General features: G+C 44.4%; 1 protein-coding gene and 1 pseudogene across 1 annotated transcript in view; one reads left to right on the forward strand and one right to left on the reverse strand.

The window, feature by feature from the left end:
• LOC118260727 (ficolin-1-like) overlaps positions 1-16,116 on the reverse strand; it is a 33,618-nt gene extending 17,502 nt beyond the window's left edge. The window contains 1 exon segment of the mRNA XM_050714666.1: positions 16,038-16,116. Coding sequence (XP_050570623.1) covers positions 16,038-16,116 — 79 coding nt within the window.
• A 470-nt stretch (positions 16,117-16,586) lies between these two features.
• On the forward strand, positions 16,587-22,712 carry LOC118260714 (zinc finger CCCH domain-containing protein 11A-like; annotated as a pseudogene).
• Positions 22,713-23,485: the final 773 nt, after the last annotated feature.

Here is a 23,485-nt window from a genome sequence, read left to right on the forward strand (position 1 = left end):
CACACCAAAGGCATATTTCAAATCTGTCCAAATGTTAATTCTTTTCCCTTTTGCCAGCTCAAAAGCTCTTATCAGGGTGATGATTTCCACCTTTTGATGATTTTTGTTACCACATATCCTGTGAGGCGAACTCCCTAGTGGATGAAGATACCATGTCCATGATCTTGATGCAATCATGAATGGGTAATCTGGAAACTCTGTTACTAAGGAAAGAGGCTGGGTTCAGAGTATTAGTGCTGAAAAAATTTAGTAAACAAATGGTCCATTCTACACATTAGTTTTCTTCTTCAGTAGCAATCATTTGCATATTGCAACAGTGTCCCCTTTTCCTGAAGGGGTCTTTCAAGCTTCAAGATCACAGGCTAGTTGTTTACTGGATATGGTGTGACTATTCTTGAACCCCTGTGGTAACACAGTCCAGGTAAGCTGAGCTTTTCATCCTCTATTAGCATTTTCCCATTCAAAGGCAAAGAGTTTCTGGCTTTCAGTTGCCACCGGCAGGCAGAAAAAGGCATTCTTTAAATCTAGTACCGTGAACTAAACTTGACTGTTTTTCTCATTTTGTCAAAAGGTTATTTCCATTTTTCCTTGTTCAAAAGAAATTTTTGCATCCAATTTTTCCAGCAAGTCCCTTCCTAATAAGGACCTTGGCAAATTGGGTAAGTATAAAAATTGATGAATTCCAATCATTTTTCCTAATTTAAATTTCAAGCATTGAAAAAAATGCCTTTTCCTGTTGGCCAGTTGCTCCTATTACATTTACAGACTCAGTGCTTTTCCAGAGTCAAGTTTTGGATTAACACAGAGAAAGAAGCTCCCACAGCCAACAAAAATTCAAGCCCCTCTCTTCATTCCCTAGCTCTATTTCAACCAGTGGACCTTCTAGAACAGATGCCCCAGGTCCCCATCATTCTCAACTGTTGCGAGTTTATCCTGCAACCTAAGACTATCTTTCTGACATGAGGGGCCAATTGCCCTAGAAAGAGGCTAGCCAATTGCCTCTTTATTTTATTTTATTTTATTTTATTTTATTTTATTTTATTTTATTTTATTTTATTTTATTTTATTATTTTATTTTATTTTATTTTATTTTAATTTTTTATTGCATTTCTAAGTTCGACCAAAAATTCCTTAGGGCAATGTGAGATAACAGTTCACTTGAGAGAGTCAGCACCATTGCAGGTGCCCATTGGGAGCTTTACAGTCTTGCCTTGCTGGGAAAGAGGGATCTGATCTGCAAGGGTAGATTATCATCTCCATCTGTAAATTATCACTCCATCCGTAAATCTGTCGTGGGCTCTTCAGTGGTAAAATCTATTGAGGCTGGAACTGTGGTATTGGTGGTACCCCCAAGGATCTTTGTAGGTTACAGTGCAGTTATTAGGAAACAGATCTTTGGAAAAAAACAGCATGTTTTTGTGTTTGATGGACTCCCTTGTAGATAAAACCAACAAGCCTTGTTAAAACAATTTCAGCTTCTGTATGTTACTAGAGGCCTATCCCAAACATGGCCTGTCCATTCTGCATGTTCTCTGTGACCTTCCAGGAATGCATTCCTCTGCAGTGGCACAAAATCCCTGTCCTCACACTTCTCTCCTTCAGTCGAGGGTGGCAAGGACCCACTGAGCTAGAGTGGAGGAGACAGATTGGCCTAGAGGTAACATCTCTGCAATCCAAGATATTTAGGTCTGTCTTGTCTCTCGCTTGCTGCTGTTACTTGCTTACTTGTTACTTGTTACTTGCTGCTTGTTACTTGCTTGTTACTTGACACGCTCCAGAGCCTCTATGTCTTTCTTGTAGTAAGGGGCCCAAAACTGAACACAGTACTTGAGGTGCAGCCTCACCAGAGCTGAATACAGGGGGACGATCACCTCCCTGGTCCTGCTGGCTACAATATTTCCGATACAAGCCAGGACCTCGTTGGTCTTCTTGGCCATCCGGGCACACTGCCGGCTCATGTTCAGGTGAGCATCGACCAACATCCCCAGATCTTTTTCCTCTGCACTGCTTTCCAGCCACTCTCCCCCAAGCCTATAGTGCTGCATGGGGTTGTTGTGGCCAAAGTGCAGGACCTGGCACTTAGCCATGTTCAGCCTCATCCCATTGGCCTTTGCCCATCGACCCATCCCAGGTCCCTCTGCAGGGCCTTCCTACCCTCTGGCAGATTGACACTTCCCCTCAGCTTGGTGTCATCTGCAGATTTACTGAGGGTGCACTCAATTCCCTCGTCCAAATCATCAGTAAAGATATTAAAGAGGATGGACACTCAACCCCTGGGGAACACCACTGATGACCCAGTCACCAGCTGGATTTCACTCCGTTCACCACCACTCTCTTGGCCCAGCCTTCCAGCCAGGTTTTAATCCAGCAAAGAGTGTACCTGTCCAAGACATGGGCTGCCAGCTTCTCCAGAAGAATACCCTGGGAAACCATGTCAAAGGCCTTGCTGAAGTCTAGGAAGACTACATCAACAGCCTTTCCCCCATCCACCAGGCCGGTTACCTGGTCATAGAAGGAGATGAGGTTGGTCAGGCAGCACTTGCCTTTCATGAACCCATGCTGGCTGGGCCTGATCACCTGGTTGTCCTGCATACATTGCATGATTACATTCAAGATGACCTGTTCCATCACCTTTCCTGGCACTGAGTTCAGGCTGACAGGCCTGTAGTTCCCAGGGTCCTCCTTACGACCCTTCTTTTAGATGGGTGTCACATTAGCAAGTCTCCAGTCATGTGGGACCTCTCCAGTTGACCATGACCATTGAAAGATGATGGAAAGTGGCCTAGCAATCACATCTGCCAGCTCCCTCAGGTGCATCCCATTAGGGCCCATAGATTTGTGGGTGTCTTGCTTGCCTAAATAACCTCTAATCCAATCCTCTTCAACCAAGGGAAAGTATTCCTCTCACCAGGTATTCTCTCTTGTTTCCAGGCTCGGTAGTGTGTGGGGGCTAGCATTAGCAGTGAAGACTGAAGTAAAGAAGTCATTCAGTAATTTCCGCCTTCTCTGTATCTGCCATCACCAAGGCACTCACCTCATTTAGCAGCGCACCCACATTTTCCTTAGTCTTCCTTTTGCTGCTGATGTATTTGATGAAGCCCTCCTTGTTATCCTTGATGTTTCTTGCTAAATTTAATTCTGTGGCCCTTGACTTTCCTCATTGCATCCCTGCACTCTCTAACAATGTTCCTATATTACACCTAATTGGTCTGTCCCTTCTCCCACATCATATACACTTTCTTCTTCTGTTTAGGTTTTCCGAGGAGCTCCTTTCCCATCCACACAGGTCTCCTGCCCACCTTACTCAACTTCTTTCTCACAGGGATGCTCCAATCCTGAGCTTTGAGGAAGTGGAGCTTGAATATTAGCCAACTCTCCTGGGCCTCCTTTCCCTCTAGGGCCCTAGCCCAGGGGATTCCTCCAATTAGGTCGTGAAGAGGTCAGTTAGCTCTTGAAATCCAGGGTTGCAGACCTACTTTTTGCCCTGCTTTGTCCTCACAGGATCTTGAACTCCAACATCTCGTGATCACTGCAGCCAAGACTTCCCTCAACCTTCATGTTTCCAACTAGACCATCTCTGTTTGTTAGTACCAGCTCCAGAAGCGCTCCTCTTCTTGTTGGTTCACCTACCACCTGCGTCATGAAGTTATTTGCATTGTTCTGCAGTAACCTCCTGGACTGTTTGTTCTGAGCTGTGTTGTCTTTTCAGCAAATATTGGGGTGGTTAAAGTCCCCCATAAGAACCAGGGCCTGTGAACGTGAGGCATTTTGCAGCTGTCTGTAGAAGGCCTCATCCGCTTCCTCTTCCTGATTTGGTGGCCTGTAGTAAACTCCCACCACAATGTCAACCCTGTTGGCCTGCCCTTTAATCCTCATCCATAGCTCTCAACTCGCACTTTGTTCCTCCCTAGGCAGAGCTGCATAGATTCCAGTTGCTCACTCGTGTAAAGAACAACTTCACCACCTTGCCTTCCTGGCCTGTCCTTCCTAAAAAGCACAAAGCCATCCATGGCCATATTCCAGTCATGAGAGCTGTCCCACCATGTCTCAGTAATTGCGATGAGATCATAGCCCTGCAATCACACACACACCTCCAGTTCCCCTTGTTTATTCCCTATGCTGCACGTGTTCACATAGAGGCATTTGAGTTGGGCTCCCAATGCACCTTCCTTTCTGGACAGGGCAACTGTAGCTTGTCCATGTGGGCCTACGGTATCTCTCCTGTTCCCTCTCTCGGCTCTGGGCATCCTTTGCTGGGTGTAGTGTCCAGCTGGGGTGAGTGGGATGGCATGTCATCATGTACCTTATCACCAGTATTCCTGATGATACCCTACTTCCGTGTCGAATCTAGTTTAAAGCCCGATCAATGAGCCCCACCAGCTCATGACCGGGGACCCTCTTCCCCTTTTGGGAAAGACGAATCCCATCCGATGCCAGCAGTCATGGTGCCATGTAAGGCTTCCTGTTTTCAAAGAACACAAAATTTTGGCGATGACACCAGCCACAGAGCCATATGTTAATGGACATTATCCTTCTGTTCCTGTCACTGTCAATACTGGGGAGAATGAAGGAGAAGATGACTTGCACACCCGAGTTCCTGATCATCTGTCTCAATTCCTTGAAGTCCCTTTTGATTGCTCTCGGGCTATGCATTGCCACTTCTTCTCCCTCCAGCTGTAGGTCCAACAATGGGTAATAGTCTGAGGATCAAACCAAGCTGGGAAGTCTCCTGGTGATGTCCTTAACCCGGGCCCCAGGAAGGCAGCAGGCCTCCCTTAGAGGAGGGTCCCTTCTACATATTGGATCCTCTGTTCCCCCTATTGTGTAATCACCCACAACTAAAACCCATCTTTTCTTTCTTCTGCCAGTGGTCACAATATGGGGGATTGGCCTTTCCGACCCTGGCAATATCTCTGGTCGAGAGGGATCTTCCCCTTCTCCATCCTTTGATTGCTTTTCAGCCTCCAGGGCCTCATACCTGTTGCTCAGGGCTACCTGATGGGGTGAGATGGGTGTGGTGTAATTGCCTAAAGTAACTAGGAAAATAAGACTAATATTCACATTTTAAAGAAAATGTACAGCATTGAAGAGGCTTTCAGGGTAGGACGTAGCTGCATTACCTGAGTGTTCCCTAGGCTTCTGTTGTGGTTTAAACCGGCCGGCAGCTAAACACCACACAGACGTTCGCTCACCCTCCCCCCTCCCTCTCCGGGATAGGGGAGAGAAACGGGAAAGTGAAGCTTGTGAGTTGAGATAAAGACAGTTTATTAAGACAGGAAAATAACAATAATAATACCATAATACCATATAATACCATATATATTATAATATTATTATTATTGTTATTCTTTTCCCTGTCTTAATAAACTGTCTTTATCTCAACTCACAGGCTTCACTTTCCCGTTTCTCTCCCCCATCCCGGAGAGGGAGGGGGGAGGGTGAGCGAACGGCTGTGTGGTGTTTGGCTGCCAGCCGGGCTAAACCACAACAGTCCATTTGGCGCCCAACGTGGGGCACGAAGGGTTGAGATATCGACAGATTTGACCAGAGTGTGTTAAACTAAAATTAAAAGTATTCGACCTGCTTAATAGTTGCTAGTCACAATGTTGATTGCTTTAATCTCAAGTCTGCTGTGCCTGTTTCCCAAATTGAGTTTTATAGCACGTTACTTTCTGTATGTGCTCCCTGTCGTGCTGTTTATCCTTTCCGGGCCCTGGTTTAAGATTGTTATGGTACTGTGTGGTGTAACGATGGCTTATGAAATGATGAGATTTCTGGTCATGACTCTAACCTGGTATTTGTACTCAGCACTGTCGTCGACTCTATACTTCAGAAACCATATCTCAGAAACTATTAGCAATTACACCTATTGCCTTTTTTCATCAGGGAGTCAATCTGTGGAGGGGACAGGGGAAGATATTTTTTGCTACCTGTTCACTCTCCCTTCCTCCTTCACCACCCTCTTATCCCCCGAGCTAGTTACGGTAGCTCTCCAAGATGTTGAATATCCTTGGGATACTCAGACCGGCATGTTCCTGTTGTTATGTCTCCTGAATGCGCTTCAGGTTTTGTTTAAGGTTAAACAACTACTTAGGAATCTCATCTGGAGATCTGTCTTGAGGTGGGATAGTTGCGAGTGGCAGGGAGTGTGGGAGGATATGGGCAAGTTTCTAGAGCAGTGGGCACCTCCAGTGTTTTGGACATTCACCCCTGAACAACTGCAAAATCCTAAAAAACTGGTAGAATGCTTGAAAAGAAGGTGTCATGACTCTGGCAGTTCCAAAGTGACACAAATCACTGTAGCGTGCTGGGGTCTGGCTTGTGCCTATCGAGCTGCAATTGATGCTACTATCAACCTAGTGACAGACCCTGCAGCCGTTCCAGCTCCAGCTCCCGCAGCCATTCCAGTTCCAGCTCCCGAAGCCGTTCCAGCTCCAGCTCCCGCAGCCGTTCCAGCCCCTGCAGCTGCTCCAGCTCCTGCAGCTGCTCCCACTCCTGTGGCTGGGTCAGAGAAATGAACTGTAGCAGTGCAAGTTGTCCCTGCAGAGGGTATTCCAACCCCTGTGGCAGACCCTGTAGCTGGGTCAGAGAAGCGAGCTGTAGCAGTGCAAGTTGCCCCTGTAGACAAGGTGAAAAAATGGTATAGAGACTCAGGTCGTTTAGAACGCAGACAGTCTTCTGCTAAGTCTGGGTATGGAGAAGACGGGGCTGGGCCATCAAATGTGCAGGAGGATGAAGATGAGGATGAGGATGTCGAAAAATCAACAGTAACTACCTGAACCCTATACCAGTGTGAGCTACGAGATGTGCGAAAAGATTTTGGTCGCTGTATAGGTGAACAGCTTGTCACCTGGCTGCTCCGGTGCTGGGACACTGGAGCCAATGGTGTGGAATTAGAGGGCAGGGAAGCCAGGAGGCTGGGATCCCTTGCTAGAGATGCAAGCATTGACAAAGCAATTGGAGATGGAGCACGATCTCACAGCCTCTGGAGGTGTCTCCTGTTAGCTGTGAAGGAAAGGTATCCCTTCAAGAAAGAACTTGTATGTCTACCAGTCAAGTGGACCCCCATGGAGAAGGGAATTCAGTACCTGAGGGAATTAGCCATGTGGGAAGTAATTTATAAGGACCTAGACGACACACAAATATCCACAGATCCAGATGAAGTCCAGTGTACTCGACCCATGTGGCGGAAGTTTATACCGACTGCACCATCATCATGGGCCAGCTCATTGACAATAATAACCTGGAAAGATGGTGAAGATCCCACAGTGGGTGAAATGGCTAAACAACTCCGGCAGTACGAAGAAAATCTCTCCTCTTCCCTACAGGCCTGCATCTCGGCTGTGGAGAAACTCTCTGAAGAGTTCCACCAACTTAAAGAGAATTCATCTTCCCCCCCACCTGTACAAACCAGTGTCTCGGCTATTAGGGGTAAACGTTCATCTGTGCAAAGAAGACAATATGGTGGGTACACACCCCGCGCCACCCTGTGATTTTACCTACGTGACCATGGAGAGGACATGAGAAAATGGGATGGAAAATCTACTGAGACCCTAGAGGCACGGGTACGTGAGTTGCATAAGAAAACAATCGGGAGAAAGGGGTTCTCTGAAAAGTTTGCTGATCCAACTTCCAGCAGGCAGTCCTTTAAACACAGAAACGAAGATTCTGACCAGGACTAGAGGGGCCCTGCCTCCAGCCAGGGGGAGGAAAGGGACAATCGAGTTTATTGGACTGTGTGGATTCGATGGCCTGGCACGTCTGACGCACAGAAGTATAAGGCTTTAGTAGACACCGGTGCACAATGTACTCTAATGCCATCAAGCTGTAAAGGGCCAGAGCCCATCTGTATTTATGGCGTGACAGGGGGATCCCAGCAGTTAACTGTATTGGAGGCTGAAGTAAGTCTAACCAGAAATGAGTGGCAAAAGCACCGTATTGTGACTGGCCCGGATGCTCCGTGCATCCTTGGCATAGACTATCTTAGAAGAGGATATTTCAAGGACCCAAAAGGGTTCCGCTGGGCTTTTGGCATAGCTGCCTTAGAGACAGAGGACATTAAACAGTTGTCTGCCTTGCCCGGTCTCTCAGAGGACCCTTCTGTTTTGGGGTTGCTGAGGGTTGAAGAACAGCAAGTGCCAATCGCTACCACAACTGTGCACCGGCGGCAATATCGCACCAACCGAGACTCCCTGATTCCCATCCATAAGCTAATTCGTCAACTGGAGAGCCAAGGAGTGATCAGCAAGACCCATTCACCTTTTAATAGTCCCATATGGCCAGTGCGAAAGTCTAATGGTGAGTGGAGACTAACAGTGGACTATCGTGGCCTGAACGAAGTCACGCCACCACTGAGTGCTGCAGTGCCGGACATGCTAGAACTCCAGTATGAACTGGAATCAAAGGCAGCCAAGTGGTATGCCACAACTGATATTGCTAATGCATTTTTCTCCATCCCTCTAGCAGCAGAGTGCAGGCCACAGTTTGCTTTCACTTGGATGGGAGTCCAATATACTTGGAATCAGCTGCCCCAGGGGTGGAAACATAGCCCTACCATTTGCCATGGACTGATCCAGTCTGCGCTGGAGCAGGGGGAGGCTCCTGAACACCTGCAGTACATCGATGACATCATTGTGTGGGGTGACACTGCAGAGGAAGTTTTCGAGAAAGGGAAGAAAATAGTCCAAATCCTTCTGAAGGCCGGTTTTGCCATAAAACAAAATAAAGTTAAAGGACCTGCACGAGAGATCCAGTTTTTAGGAATAAAATGGCAAGATGGACGTCGTCAAATCCCAATGGATGTGATCAACAAAATAACAGCTATGTCTCCACCAACTAGCAAAAAGGAAACACAAACTTTCCTAGGTGTCGTGGGGTTTTGGAGAATTACAAATTACAGTCTGATTGTAAACCCGCTCTACCAAGTAACCCGTAAGAAGAATGCTTTTGAATGGGGCCCTGAGCAATGACAAGCCTTTGAACAAATTAAGCAGGAAATAGTTCATGCAGTAGCCCTTGGGCCAGTCTGAACAGGACCAGATGTAAAGAATGTGCTCTACACCGCAGCCGGGGAGAATGGTCCCACCTGGAGCCTCTGGCAGAAAGAACCTGGGGAAACTCGAGGTCGGCCCCTGGGGTTTTGGAGTCGGGGATACAGAGGATCTGAGGCCCGCTATACTCCAACCGAAAAGGAGATATTGGCAACATATGAAGGAGTTCGATCTGCTTTGGAAGTGGTCGGTACTGAAGCGCAGCTCCTCCTGGCACCCCGACTGCCGGTACTGGGTTGGATGTTCAAAGGAAGGGTCCCCTCTACACATCATGCAACTGATGCTACACGGAGCAAGTGGGTTGCACTGATTACTCAGCAGGCTCGAATAGGAAACCCCAGTCGCCCAGGAATCTTGGAAGTGATTATGGACTGGCCAGAAGGCAAGTACTTTGGGATATCATCAGAGGAGGAGGTGGTCTGTGCTGAAGAAGCCCCACTGTACAACAAGCTACCAGAAAATGAGAAGAAATATGCCCTGTTCACTGATGGGTCCTGTCGTATTGTGGGAAAGCATCGGAGATGGAAAGCTGCTGTATGGAGTCCTACACGACGAGTTGCAGAAGCTGCTGAGGGAGAAGGTGAATCGAGTCAGTTTGCAGAAGTGAAAGCCATTCAGCTGGCCTTAGCTATTGCTGAACGAGAAAAGTGGCCAGTTCTCTATCTCTATACTGATTCATGGATGGTAGCAAATGCCCTGTGGGGGTGGTTACAGCAATGGAAGCAGAACAACTGGGAACGCAGGGGCAAACCCATCTGGGCTGCTGCATTGTGGCAAGATATTGCTGCCCGGTTAGAGAACCTGGTTGTAAAGGTACGCCATGTAGATGCTCATGTGCCCAAGAATCGGGCTACTGAAGAACATCAAAACAACCAGCAGGTGGATCAGGCTGCTAAGATTGAAGTGGCTCAGGTGGACCTGGACTGGCAACGTAAAGGTGAATTATTTATAGCCCGATGGGCCCATGACACCTCAGGCCATCAAGGTAGAGATGCAACATACAGATGGGCTCGTGATCGAGGGGTGGACCTGACCATGGACACTATAGCACAGGTTATTCATGATTGTGAAACATGTGCTGCAATTAAGCAAGCCAAACGGTCAAAGCCTCTTTGGTATGGAGGACGATGGCTGAAATACAAATATGGAGAGGCCTGGCAGATTGATTACATCACACTCCCCCAAACCCGCAACGGCAAGCGCCACGTACTTACAATGGTGGAAGCAACCACTGGATGGCTGGAAACATATCCTGTGCCCCATGCCACCGCCCGGAACACTATCCTGGGCCTTGAAAAGCAAGTCCTATGGCGACATGGCACCCCAGAAAGAATTGAGTCAGACAATGGGACTCATTTCCAAAACAACCTTATGGACACTTGGGCCAAAGAACATGGTATTGAGTGGGTGTATCACATCCCCTATCATGCACCAGCCTCCGGGAAAGTTGAACGATACAATGGACTGTTAAAGACTACACTGAAAGCAATGGGTGCTGGGACATTCAAAAATTGGGATACACATTTGGCAAAGGCCACCTGGTTAGTCAATACTAGAGGATCTGCCAACCGAGCTGGACCTGCCCAATCAAACCTGTTCCTCACTGTAGAAGGGGATAAAGTTCCTGTAGTGCACGTAAGAAACATGTTGGGTAAGACAGTCTGGGCTACTCCTGCCTCAGGAAAAGGCAAACCCATTCGTGGGATTGCTTTTGCTCAGGGACCTGGATGCACTTGGTGGGTAATGCAAAAGAATGGGGAGGTCCGGTGTGTACCTCAAGGGGACCTAATACTGGGTGAGAATATCCCATGAGTTGAATTGTAGTATGTTAATTATCATATAATACTGTATGTCATCACTACCATGATTGTTACATATCATAGATGAAAATGGTGATTAATTAGAAGGTATTGGAAAGAGTGTAACCTGAGCATGACATAAATGGTATGGAATAAGGGGTGGATATCTGTCCTGGTTTCAGTTAGGACAGAGTTAATTTTCCTCCTAGTAGCTGGCAGGGTGCTATGTTTTGGATTAGGATGAGAAGAGCGCTGATAACATGCTGATGTTTTAATTGTTGTAGAGCAGTGCTTACACCAAGCCAAGGACTTTTCAGCTTCTCGCTCTGTCCTGCTAGCAAGCAGGCTAGGGATGCAGCAGGAGCTGGGAGGGGACAGACCCAGGACAGCTGACCCAAACTGGCCAAAGGGGTATTCCATACCATCTGACGTCATGCTGAACAATATATAGGGGTGGCTAGCCGGGGTGGGGGGTGGGCAGCTGCTCGGGGATAGGCTGGGCATCGGTCAACGGGTGGTGAGCAATTGCATTGTGCATCACTTATTCCCTACACATTATTATTATTATTATTATTATTATTGTTATTATTTTTCCTGTCTTAATAAACTGTCTTTATTTCAACTCACAGGCTTCACTTTCCCGTTTCTCTCCCCCATCCCAGAGAGGGAGCGGGGAGGGTGAGCGAACGGCTGTGTGGTGTTTGGCTGCCAGCCGGGCTAAACCACAGCAGTGTTTTAGTCAGGGCAGGCCAAAAACCTGCCTTGGCACTTCCACATTGCAGCAGTGCTTGCAGACCGTGCATCCTGGATGCCAGGCCAGGATCTAAATCCGATGGTGCTGTTGGTAATGTGAAGTTCAGGAAGCACTTCTGGGTTTTTCTGCTCTTCCATGTGAATTTTTGCCCTGTGAAGGTGGTGTACTGAGCTCTTTTCTTACCAACAAGTAGGTTTAAAAGCAGTTATGGTTTAACATCTACATGCTTGGGTGTTATAACACAGCATTGTATACTGAGCTGGTGCTTGGTAGGAGAAAACATAAATCTTACCTGGGAAACTCGGACACTCTCAACTACATACTGCTACGAAGAAACTCAGATGTAAGAGTGCACTTAAATAACACATCACCAGAGCTATTGTGCTACTGACCACTGAAGGCACCTTTTTCCAACACTGTCTTATTGGAAGTTGATACAGACTGGCAGTATGCAGTTGGTTCCCATCTATAACGTGTGACTGTACAGTGCTGTATAAGAAATTTTTTTCACAGGTTTGGAGAAAGTGAAGAAAAACACACACAACCATTGATACGTGGACCCTGAACCTGCCACAGGCTAATTAACAGTGATGCCCATTGGATATCTAGCTCCTGACGACACTGCCAATGTGTGCAGTGCTAGGTGCCAGCTGCCATGGTTTATATATATTGTAAAATTAGTGATTTGGGACTTGTGAGCACTGAGAACAGGTTAGCAATTGCTTAAGAGCTTTACTTTCTTGTTCTGCTAATGCACATTAAATTCTTCAGGAACTGCAGCACAAGAACCGTCTTGCACAGGATCTCTGGAAGCAGGAAATAGCCGCTCTGTGGACCTCTCTCTTCCTTTTATATGTTAAGGGCTCTTTAGAACAGCAGAAGATGGAGCAGCTCTTCCTGGGAGGGAGAACGGGGCTATTCGCAGCTCGTTCCAGTGGTCCCAGGTGTCTCATGGTTGTGACATTCCTGGCTGGGGGAGACTGCTCAGTCGAGACATTGGTCACCTCCTGGCTTTGCAGAACACAGACTTTCAGAGTAAAGGTGTTGCTGTCACTCTGGGACTGGGAGATGGGTGAAACAGCTTAGGCTTGAAACTGATTCTCTGCAGAGTGGCGTGCTCAGATGTGAGCACATCGTCTTGGCTGCCTTATTAGATCCCTGCTTGAGAGGTTGCTTTGAAGAATTGCTTCCTCTTCATATCGATGTGTCAAGCTAAAGACAAATCTGTGCTGAAGCACTGTCTGATCAGATGAGTGCCTCAGTTCAGGATTGTTCTTTGAAAGCTACAGAAACACCAGGACAATCTACGCTTTCAGGAACAGATTGATTTGATCTTGAGATTGTCGCAATCCAGGTCCCTGAAGTGGCACGTCTTCAAATTGAGTTGCTTGGGCCAGCAAGGAGCAGCTGTACCTTGCGGCTGTGGTAACTCGTGGCTCTGAGTCTCAGAGATCACGGTGAAAGGTGACCCCCAACTCGCTGGTGGAGAAGGCTGAGGCAGCGTTCAGCTTTAACCTTTGCCTTCTTGGCTGGCATCTTTGCTCTCCTGCTGTCAGTGGGTATTGAGTGTCCTTCTCTCCAGCCTCAGAATGCGCTCTCAGTGCAGATGTAGGCAGCATTGAACAGCTAGAATTCACTCATATATAAAGAGTACAAAACGTGTATTTTCTGCTTTTGCTTTGGAATTCTTAGCTTTAGGTTTTCCTACAGGTGATGAGGTTTCTCATAGCAGCAAGGATGAGCTGTGTTAGCAGGAGGCTGTTCTGTGCTTCGACCATGGGAAGATGAATGGTTTACCTATGCACCGTTAAATATAATTTGACACCTAGCACACAACACTTTCAGCCTGTGGGGTGCTTTAACAAGCAGGTAAATCAGTGGAGACTGTTTTGCAGCCAGGGTGATGCTGGGTGATTAAAAAGCAGGGTCAGAACAAGGAGTTTATGGTGTTCTTTCCTGCTTGTCATCCGACTGTCCGCTTACACTGTTCTAAAAATAAAACACAAAACGGGCTAAGCATCTTTAATATCTTTATTATAAACGGAAGGCAAAAAACAGGCCAGCAACAGAGACAGTCCAAGAGAAATACTTTGTGCTTTATAAACAAGAAAGTACCCTTAGGTAGGTGTGATAATCCTTCTCTAATGCATTTTTTGGAGTGCAAAAATATTTTGCTCCCTTCTTGCTCTTCACTCCAGGACAAAGGCAGAATAACCAACTGGAAAGTTAGACCAGGGAGGTCAGTTTGTTCCATACTGAGAAAGACAAGCCTGTAAAACAAACTAGACAGATTTTCTTTGTGCTATTTATCTTCCTTCAGCAAAGGCAAAGTTTATGACACTTGTTGGCATGTATTTCCAGACCCCCAGCTACCGTGACTGTAGTGCATCTGTGATTCTTTTGTACAAAAAGAATTCAAAATTGCATAACGCAAAAACTTTACTAGCACCCTGGAGAAAAAAGAAATCTAAAAATCTTACCAACTTCTATTACAGACCTGCTGAGTGCACCAGAGTTACTCATTTTTATTCAGGCTTTCAGGGGCTAGTTCAGTTGGTTTCTGTTCAGCACTTGGATTGCCATGTTAGCAGATGTCAGTTTAAAAAAAAAAAGCTTTTGAGATTTTTGCTTTCTTCCCGTTCCTTAGACCAGATCCATTCATATCCTGAACAGCGTTCTGGGTCTGTTCAGGAAAATGGAAGGCAACAAGCAAAATGGTGAGCTCCTTGGGCATCCAAAAGAGCTAAATCTGGAAAATATTTCAAGTCAAACTTCCATGCTAAGGAGCACCAGTAATTTTTAGAAGTAGATGCAGAGGAACCTGCATGGCACTAAGTGTGTTTCTGAAGGTGCTAAAGGTCAGAAGTGACGATTCCTATCAATACTAAAGAAGAGGAGGAAACCTTGCACTTAACTACTGTTTTTATTCCCTTTGTCAAGCAGTCAAAACCAATAACTATTATGAGAACCCAACTTTTCCTCTCTTTATTTTAGATTTGGGGAAATTCCCTGCCAAAAAAATATTTCCTGGAAAATTCACTAGTGTTTGTGTGAGTAAAAGGTTCCAACCTTTTATTATTAATTTGTAAGAACTATTTCATCCACTTTTGTCCAGAAGAGTCAGAAATAATTTGCACAGAAATGTGCAGCATTTAAATGAAGGGATTCAGAATCACTCTAATTTGAACTTTATCTGGTCTGGTTGCAGGTTTTATGACATTTAGTGTCTTAAAAAAAAAAATCAAAATATCTGACTTCACATCAGAAAAAAAAACCTGCTTGTGGCTAAATAAAATCTGTTGCAGCTCTGGTCATTGAAAAATCATTGGCTGTTAAATTGGACCTAAGTCATCTTTTCTAATGTTTCATGATCTTGCAGCAATGGATGGTGATGGATATATGGATTAGGGAACAGCACGTGATGGCAAACCTGTGGTATTTGCTACAGCGCAGAAAGAAAACAAATTGCTTCCAAAAAATCAAACTAGTTCAAAATTCTTGGTATCATGCAGCCATGCCACTGGCAAAGTGAGCATTCCCCTGCCTCTCCAAGCTTGCTGTATCCTTGATCTGCTGTCTTTCTGCTGTTAATTGATTGCAACTCTACGTGTCTGATCAGGGCTACGAGTTGTTCTCGATATGGATATCATACAACATATACTGTGCACGCGTGTGTGTATAGATATGTTTATCCTGTATGCATATTTGTGTGCTGGCCCCCAGATCACTCATGTTATAAAGCATTGGCCTCGAAGGCATACTCATCAAAATATTTTGTAGATCCTCCAGATCCTCCATTTTTTTCTAGTTCCCTCAAAATGAGAGAGTTTGTACACGCTCTCTGTGTCAAAAAGGCAAAAATTCTGATTTCCACTGTCGCTCTCGCTAACTTTCCATCACTCACTCCTCGTGTGTGTCTAAACACGTGTGTATGCATATGCACATTTGTGTATTTATATGCACTGGTGTGTTTTTTGCTGTACAGGTAATAAAGACGGGGAAAGGTTTTTGTGTTTTCTTAATAGGTGAAGAAATCTTGAAGACCACAGATTGGAACATACTAAATTTTAAATTAAAAAAAAAACAGTTAAGTTGTCCGGCTGTGGAAGATGGATCCTCATTTTTGCAGCCACTTTGAATCACAAGTTCATCTCTAAATGCACTGTTTTTTTTTTTGTTTTTGTTTTGTTTTGTGCTTTTATTTTTTTATTTTTTTTTATTTTTTGAAGAGCTAACTAGCCCTGGCTGTCTCCAGTCTGAGAGAGTATTCAAATGGACTTGCTTCCTCCATTAGTTATAAGCTGTTTAAAAGCACATCCTATGTTTGAATTGTGGATGAGGAGTTCCCTTGGCAAAGTGAGGAGGAAAATTCTTCCTACCCCTTTATTATTAATTCACGGATTCAGTGTTGGTTCGGCCTACAGGAGAAGTTACCTGGAAGTCTTTGAAGATCGATAACTTTGCTGAGGTTGTCCAGGTAGGTGAACTCGAAGACCCACAGTGACTGGAACATGCTATTAACGCGTCATACTGCGTTCTGTAGAAGTTATTCGTAGCCATAGTTGATCATTGACTTGCATGTATGATCAGGTGGTTTTTTAAGAAGTGACTCCATTTTCAGGCTTCCAGATGTGCTCCAAGTCATATTATTGAGGACGTGGAAGAGAACACTTGCTGACAAAGCTCCTGGCAGCTTTACAGAACTTTAATTTAATATTGTGTTAGTTCACGTAACAGCTGATTTCAAGGCATTGCTCTCCTCAAGAGACTAATTTGATGAACAGAAGAAAGCTGGAAAAATGCTTGTTACTCATTATTTTTCACTTGTTGGTACTTTCTTTAGGGTTACTTTTAAAAAGAAGATTTCACTGATCACAAGCCAGTAGAAGACTTTCAGCCCAAGCAAGGGTGAAGACAGCTCTCTCCAAGAGCAGAGGAAGTCCCTGTGGAGAGAACCCGAGCTTGTTATCAGAACTTGTCGGCATGTCTAAACAAGGAGACGATTGCTACTTCTATTTCTATTCTACCTGTACCAAGGTATGGCTGGGTTTCTTTTGCTTTGCTTTGCTTTTTTTTTTTTTTCCATTTTTTTCAGGAAGGGGTAGAGTAGGAGGAGGAGGCACACTGGTCTTTGGTTGACTTGATAACCAGATAGATTCTGAATTCAATTGTAGCAACCTGAGGCAGTAGCATGGACATTTTGAGGCTGTACTATATTTTCCTTGTTGGTTTCCTTTTGGTTACAGGGAGACAACTGTTCCTTCCGCCACTGCGGAGCTGCTCTGGGGAACGAGACGGTCTGCACGCTGTGGCAGGAGAGTTGTTGTTTCAGGAATGTCTGCCAATTCAGACACATGGAAATTGATGTGAGTGCCTAAAGATGCATTCTCAAAATAAATCAACAAAACCATTTTTCAGTGCTGTAGGTGTGCTGATTGTGCTTTTGCAGGATAGATTCATTTGCTTTGAAATTACACTGTTTTCTGTTACCAGGAGAGGGGGTGGGAGGAAGGAGAGGGAAATAAAATCAATGCCTTAGGTATGTCTTAGCAAGATTTTCTTTTGTTAGATGCCAACAGTATTTTCTCAACAGATGCAGAATAACTGTGAAATAGACTGCTAAAACCTGCTGGAGCAGGGGAGTAATAAACAGGCTGTACTAGCCTCCTGAGAGCAGGCTTGAGAATGATCTATCAGGTCTCTTGTGTCCCGGAGTCCCTTCAGATAATGCTGTTGTAGCTGCGTGGGGTAGGAAGCAGTGGGGCAAGTTAAAGGTGCAGAAGAACGAAGTCTCCAAGAAGTAGTTCTAGATAGAGTTAACCTAGGCAATTTAAGACGTTCTTTTTCCCTCTGAATAATCCTAGTATAATCCTAGGTGTATTAGTTTAACACACCCTAAACTGATGTCTGAGAGTGCCTGTCTTCTCAAACTGAATGATGACAAAGCTAAACGTGCATAGTGGTTACAGCTTATGCAAACTTTGTGAATATGTCCGGAAATACTATACTTAAGTGATAAACTGACCTTTGGAATGATGTTTCAGCACTGTATTGTGACAGCCCTATCGCTGTCATGATCTGGAACTGTGCATCTCTTTGCAAACCTTAGGTGCATGTTATCACGAGCTTGTCTTTCTTTCTGTCTTCAGAAAAAGAGCAGTGAGATTCCCTGCTACTGGGAGAACCAGCCAGTAGGCTGTCAGAAAGCCAACTGTGCTTTTCATCACACAAAGGGACGTTACATCGATGGAGTCTTCTTACCACCAAGCAAGAGTGAGTTTAGGTCCTTTTTCTTTAAGTACTGAAGAATTAATTTTGAATATTACTTAGTGGGTGCCAATACTGTACGAGACATCAGGTAACCGTTCATTTGTGAGTGCAGGAAAAGGTCTGCAGTCATAGGTGGTCAGCTAAACCGAGTGTACTGCTGGTGTACTGCTGGTATTTGTTTTCTGCTTTCATGCTCAGCTTCTCTCTGCTTTGTGTGATATTTGCCTTGCAGTTTGCTTTCTGTTGTTTCATCTTCTGCTGGGTGGTAGGGAGATGTGTTGTTGTTTGAAGGGAAGTCATTGTTCACGGTGTAAACAGTGACGGGATGGGCAAAAGGAGATGCTGAATTCATTGTCTGTGCAGGTTATCTGCCTTACCTACCATCTTTGTGCATTGTGGTCAAAGTTTTAAACTGCCATATTACTGATGATCCTCCTCTTCCTCTAGCTACACTGCCAAGTCCGCCTGAGTCCGCGGACGATGATTTGAAAGTGGCTCAGATGTCACTGCAGCAAAACAAACTTTCTGTCCAGTCCAATCCCTCCCCATAGCTAAGGGGGGTGATGAAAGTGGGAAACTCTGAAAACGTCCCAAGCCCTACACACCCTCCAGTTGTAATCAATGCTGCAGATGATGATGAAGATGATGATGGTGAGCATGTTTTGGTTCTTGGAAGGAATTTGTGCTGTAAATGATTGTGTAAATCTTTGGTTCTTGGAAGAAATTTGTGCTGTAAATGAGTGTATAAATCACAGATGACCTGAGGTCTGACTAGCGATACGGCAGGCAGTCTGGTCAGGTCACTGATGGCTTTGTCTGGCAGTCAGTGGACAGAACCTGAAATGTTGGAGGAAAGCTTAGAACCACTCCTGGCTTTAGCTGGTCTGCTGTGTAAAGCTCTATGTGAAACTAGGAAGGAAATTCCTTTTTTTTCTGTCTCTCTGAAGAGTAATATGCTGTGTAGTAGTTAAAGCTGCAGAGAATCTAGAGTCCTAGATGTTTTGTCCTAGTGTAGTCTACTTACGAGTTCATCAGGTCAGTGTAGCTGTATTAAAAAAAAAAAAAAAAGCTTTTTTATATGGACCGTGGACTGAAGTGTCATTGCATGAGCTACATAATCATGAACAATCTGGTCTATGCATAACTGAATAGATTTTTCCCCTTCAGACCAGCTTTCTGAGGAAGGAGAAGAAACTAAAACTCCCGTCCAGCAACCAGCTGAGGAAGGCCAAAATGGATTACGGATGATTTCCACTCGGAAAGCCAGTGCTGCTACTGCTAAACAAGGTATTCCAGCACCTGTACTAGGATAAATTGGAAGGAGAACTTGACAATTAACTCGAAAGCAGTGTGGCGTAAAAACACAACAGAATGTAGGGGTGCTGAATGGACTCGGTTATTTCCATGATCTCATTTCTACCTAATACCATCATGTGCCCATTGGGTCAGAAAGGTGAACTCCTTTTCTTTACTTTTGGAGAACAAAACAGGGCCACAGCATGGAGTTTAAATGGCTGCACATGCAGCCTTGCAACCACTGTTGAAAGCCATATCTAACGATAGAGGGATCTAATATCGTGTAAATGGATTAAAATTAAAACTACAATTTTTACCCTGAAGGGTGAAAGGAGGGGCAAAATGCCACTGATTCTATGGTTCTTTCACTTGTGAGGAGTGTTGACAAGGTTTATTCTAAATACTTCTGAAAGTTCCTGAGCACTAAGAAGCCTGAGGATCTGTGGTCCTCAGTGAGCGCCTCTAAGCCTTAGTGTCATTAACTGTTTTCTATTTTCAGAGGACAGTCTGAATTTTGGAATAAAAACACTTGAAGAAATCAAATCACAGAAAATGAAGGAAAAAACTAAGAGACACGGTGGTGAGTTAATATTCCCTACTTTCTTACCCTGTTCACCTTCATCCTGTTTGAAGTTCTTTTTTTTTTTTTAAAAAATTCTTCCAGTAATACCGGGTAGCTGGCTATGCTTTGGTGAATACAACTATTTGCCAAAGAAGTGAAATTTTATTGGCTTCAGAATGGCAGGTGATGGTGGCTGGGAGCTGCTTGAGGGATAGACTTCCATTTTTAGCTGGGGGCATCAAGCAACCTGATTCTCAGCCAGCTGGTATTCTAGATGGGAATTCCAAGGGCAACCAGAGGCAAATTAGTCACCTCTCTTATTTACATGCTCTGGTCACTGTATGTTTGACAGTAATGAATAATTAAAGTTTTTTGTTCTTTGTGATAGCTTTTTATGTTTGGTAAACTCCCTTATGTTTTGCGTGCTCTGAACAGAAGGTCCTTCAAGATCTTCTCTTCCTCCCGTCGATTGTATGATTTTTCCTGCTCCGGAAAAGGAAAATGCCCGGTCAGTGGTGAGAACTGTGACACTGTCTACAGAGGAAGGTAGTAATTAATGCTTTTGTTTTGATTTCATTACTCCTAAACTGGAAGGTTAAGCAAGAATGAAGACAATTCACCAATGTTAGCGTGCTGGTGCTGCCTTCTTCTGTTCAAAACATGCTTTTATGCTGAAAGTCCCTGGTTGTACTGGAAAGATTTGGTGCTCAGGTTAAGTGCAGTAGCAGGAGAAAGAAAAAAATGTGTCAGTATGCAAATAGGGGGATAACTGAAAAACAGGAGAGTAACAAGAAGAAAGAGCTATAGAAGACAGTGCTATGTAAGAAGCAATTTCTGAAGCTTTAAAGAGGCTGACAGTGACAGGTGTGGACAGTAGTGTGATAGGAGTCTGTGTATAAATTATGTTGTTTAGAGTTGTGCAAATTCCTTTTAAGGGGAAAGAAGTGAAGAAGTACTTTTACTCATAGACATTCACCTTAGAAAGGAACATTTCTCAGCATTTGTACCTAATAATACTCTGCTTGCTTATGCGGTTTTGTTCTGCACAAGGTATAGCTGTCAAGCAGACTCAGATTCATTCTCTACTATCTCAGCTGGAATTTGAAGCAAACACTGAGACTGTTAATACTTTTTCTAAGTTAATTATAGTTGAAATATGAGTTTGTGTGGTTTAGCTGTCAAAACAGTGTCTTACTGGGTTTTTTTGGACATGGGCTAACAGTATGATATTTCTAATGGCTACTGGTTTCTATGAAATAGAAAAATTTTACTTTTGTTTTAGGGGAGGAACCTATGATTCGACTAGATCTTGCTGAGAAACAAGGAAAACGGAAAGCCTCCGTGGGTAAGAACTTTTTATGAGCTGTTATTTAGGTGCCGCCTTCTATATATGACTGCATTAAAGAGTATTTCTGACGTATGAGAGGAAAATGCATTGCAGTGGAGATCTGTTGACTGCAGAAATGGCCAAAAAAATATTTAGCAGCTGAAAGGCAATTTTGTGAAAATATGCTTGAAAAATAGAAGCTTGTGGTTGACTGTTCTCAAATCTTCCTGCAAAGAAATGTTCTTAAAATATTCCTTGTTTTCTCTGTCTGAAGCTGATGTAAGTGCCCTTCCAGTGAAGCACAGCCGTGCTGAAAGGCTGGGGAAGAAGGTGGAGGTTCCAGGAAATGCTGACAAAGCACCGAAGAGAGGTACAGCTACTAAACAGGCATCTGGATTTGATTCACAGGTTTTGTGTTTAGGCTTTCTGTTTGTCCTGTTCCTGTGATGTTTCTTTTTGCATGTTGGCTGAGGTCTTAATCACTGGGATTCAAAGTTACCTTTCCTGTCTTGTTTTCAAATGTGAACACAAAGTTGACGTTTATGCAGCCTCCCTAGTTTGTTCTTTTTCTGTTTTGCAGTTCAAGTTCCCAAGTCTGTGAAGGAGAGACTAGGATTACCTTTTCAACAGACTAGTACTGCGAAAGGTAACAACTGGATATTAAATATACTTTCTCCTTCTTCCTTCCCGTGAACTTAGACCATTTTCATACAGCCCTAAAAATTAATTTAAATGAAAACAAAGAACTGATTCCTCTTGCTTGAGTGCTGAAGCTCTTCTGACAGCCACCATCAGAAATCTGGCTCTAGGTGTGTGTTTATTTCCACTTGTGCCTTGTCAAGGTTTTAAGCTGCTTCTGTGAACCATCATATACAATTAGAATAGAACCACTGCCAGGAGCAGGAATTTGAAATGCAGTCTGAAAAAGTAATAAAGTAAGCTAGCATTTCTGTGTAGCAACTCTCTCTGGATAGGGCTGGTCTTCAAAATACAACAAGTGGCTCAGAGGAGGAGGAGAATGTTAGGATATTGTCCTAAGATGCGTTATTGGGAACGCTCAGGATAAGTTTTCCTTAGTACTGTGACAAATTTTGGAGACAAAATATTGTTGGACTCTCTTTGAATGTTGGTGCTTCTCATTTCTTGATGATGACAGGGAAGGCTGCTAAGCCAAAGGGAGAGATCCATGTGAAAACACTGGAGGAAATCCATCGTGAGAGAGCTCTTCAGAGACGAGAAACTCAAGCCAACGCCCAGGCTGAATGGCATGGTAAAACAGAAGATCCCAGCGCAGGGGCAAGATCCGCTCCTGCAGGTCACATCAAAACTTTCTCTGAAGCCTTGGCTGAAAAAAAGAATAATTGCTTGGTAGAAGAGAAGAAAAAAGCAGGAGAATTCCATCCCAAGGTAAAAATTCAGGGTGAGCCCAAGAAGCCGAGTGTGCTCACTCTGCCCGGGCCCAGCAAAGTGCAGTCGAAGGAGCTGGCAGGTAAAGTCAAGCCAGAAGGAGAAGTGCATGTTAAAACCTTGGAAGAAATAAAGCGCGAGAAAGCTCTGCGGATGCAGCAGAGTGGAGGAAATGTGCCAGCTCCCCCAGCACAACCTGGACCTGCCCCAGCAGGGCAGAAATGGTTAGGGAACACAAAGCTAACAGGTAATAAGATGCTTTAATACCTGCCCTGGTGAGGTGCTTCCCATATTGAGCAAGTTCAGTTTGCTCAGGATCTGCCTTGCTTTTTCCTTCAATGCAGAGGATAAAACAGTTTAAGGCTACAAAGTTCAAAGGCAAGGAAGGGCCAGAATATGCAACCATGTCTGTTTTCATTAATTACGTGATGGTGTTCTGTATTTCCCACTAGAAAATTAACTCATTGAGGGGCTTTTTAGTCTAATTTTGGTATTCTGTTTTTTTCTGCCATCTGTTTATGGTATGGAGTCCTCCCTGTGTTGAGTTCAAGTTCACCTTCCTCTTTGGCATGTGTTGCTTAACTTGACACGTGTATGTGTTTGTAAAGCATGCCTCAACGTCTTAATGTGGGGGGCCAGTTTCTGTCAAAAATGACAGAGGATCAAAGGCTTCGTTGTTAAGATTATATCAACTTTGTAACATGAGATTGTGTGAGGGAGATAAGGAGGGCTTAAAGGCTGCACGGATTGTACATTGTAGCCTTTCTCTCTGTCTCATGGGACACGAGGAAATAAACACACAAAGAAAACAAGTACCCAGCTTTCTTTATTTCTGCCGTTGACAAAACTTTTTTTGGGTTTGTTTTAAAGCACCTGAAAAAGAAGAAAAGAAGACAGTGGAATTGAACAGGCCTTTTCCTAAACTTTACTCTGTACCTGATGTACAGGTGAGTCCTTTGTGAAGACGCATACATTCATATAATTTCTGATAAATTCTGAAAAGTTTTGTTACTCACCATG

This window comes from Cygnus atratus, chromosome 19 (genome assembly GCF_013377495.2).
Source record: "Cygnus atratus isolate AKBS03 ecotype Queensland, Australia chromosome 19, CAtr_DNAZoo_HiC_assembly, whole genome shotgun sequence".
NCBI lineage: Eukaryota > Metazoa > Chordata > Aves > Anseriformes > Anatidae > Cygnus > Cygnus atratus.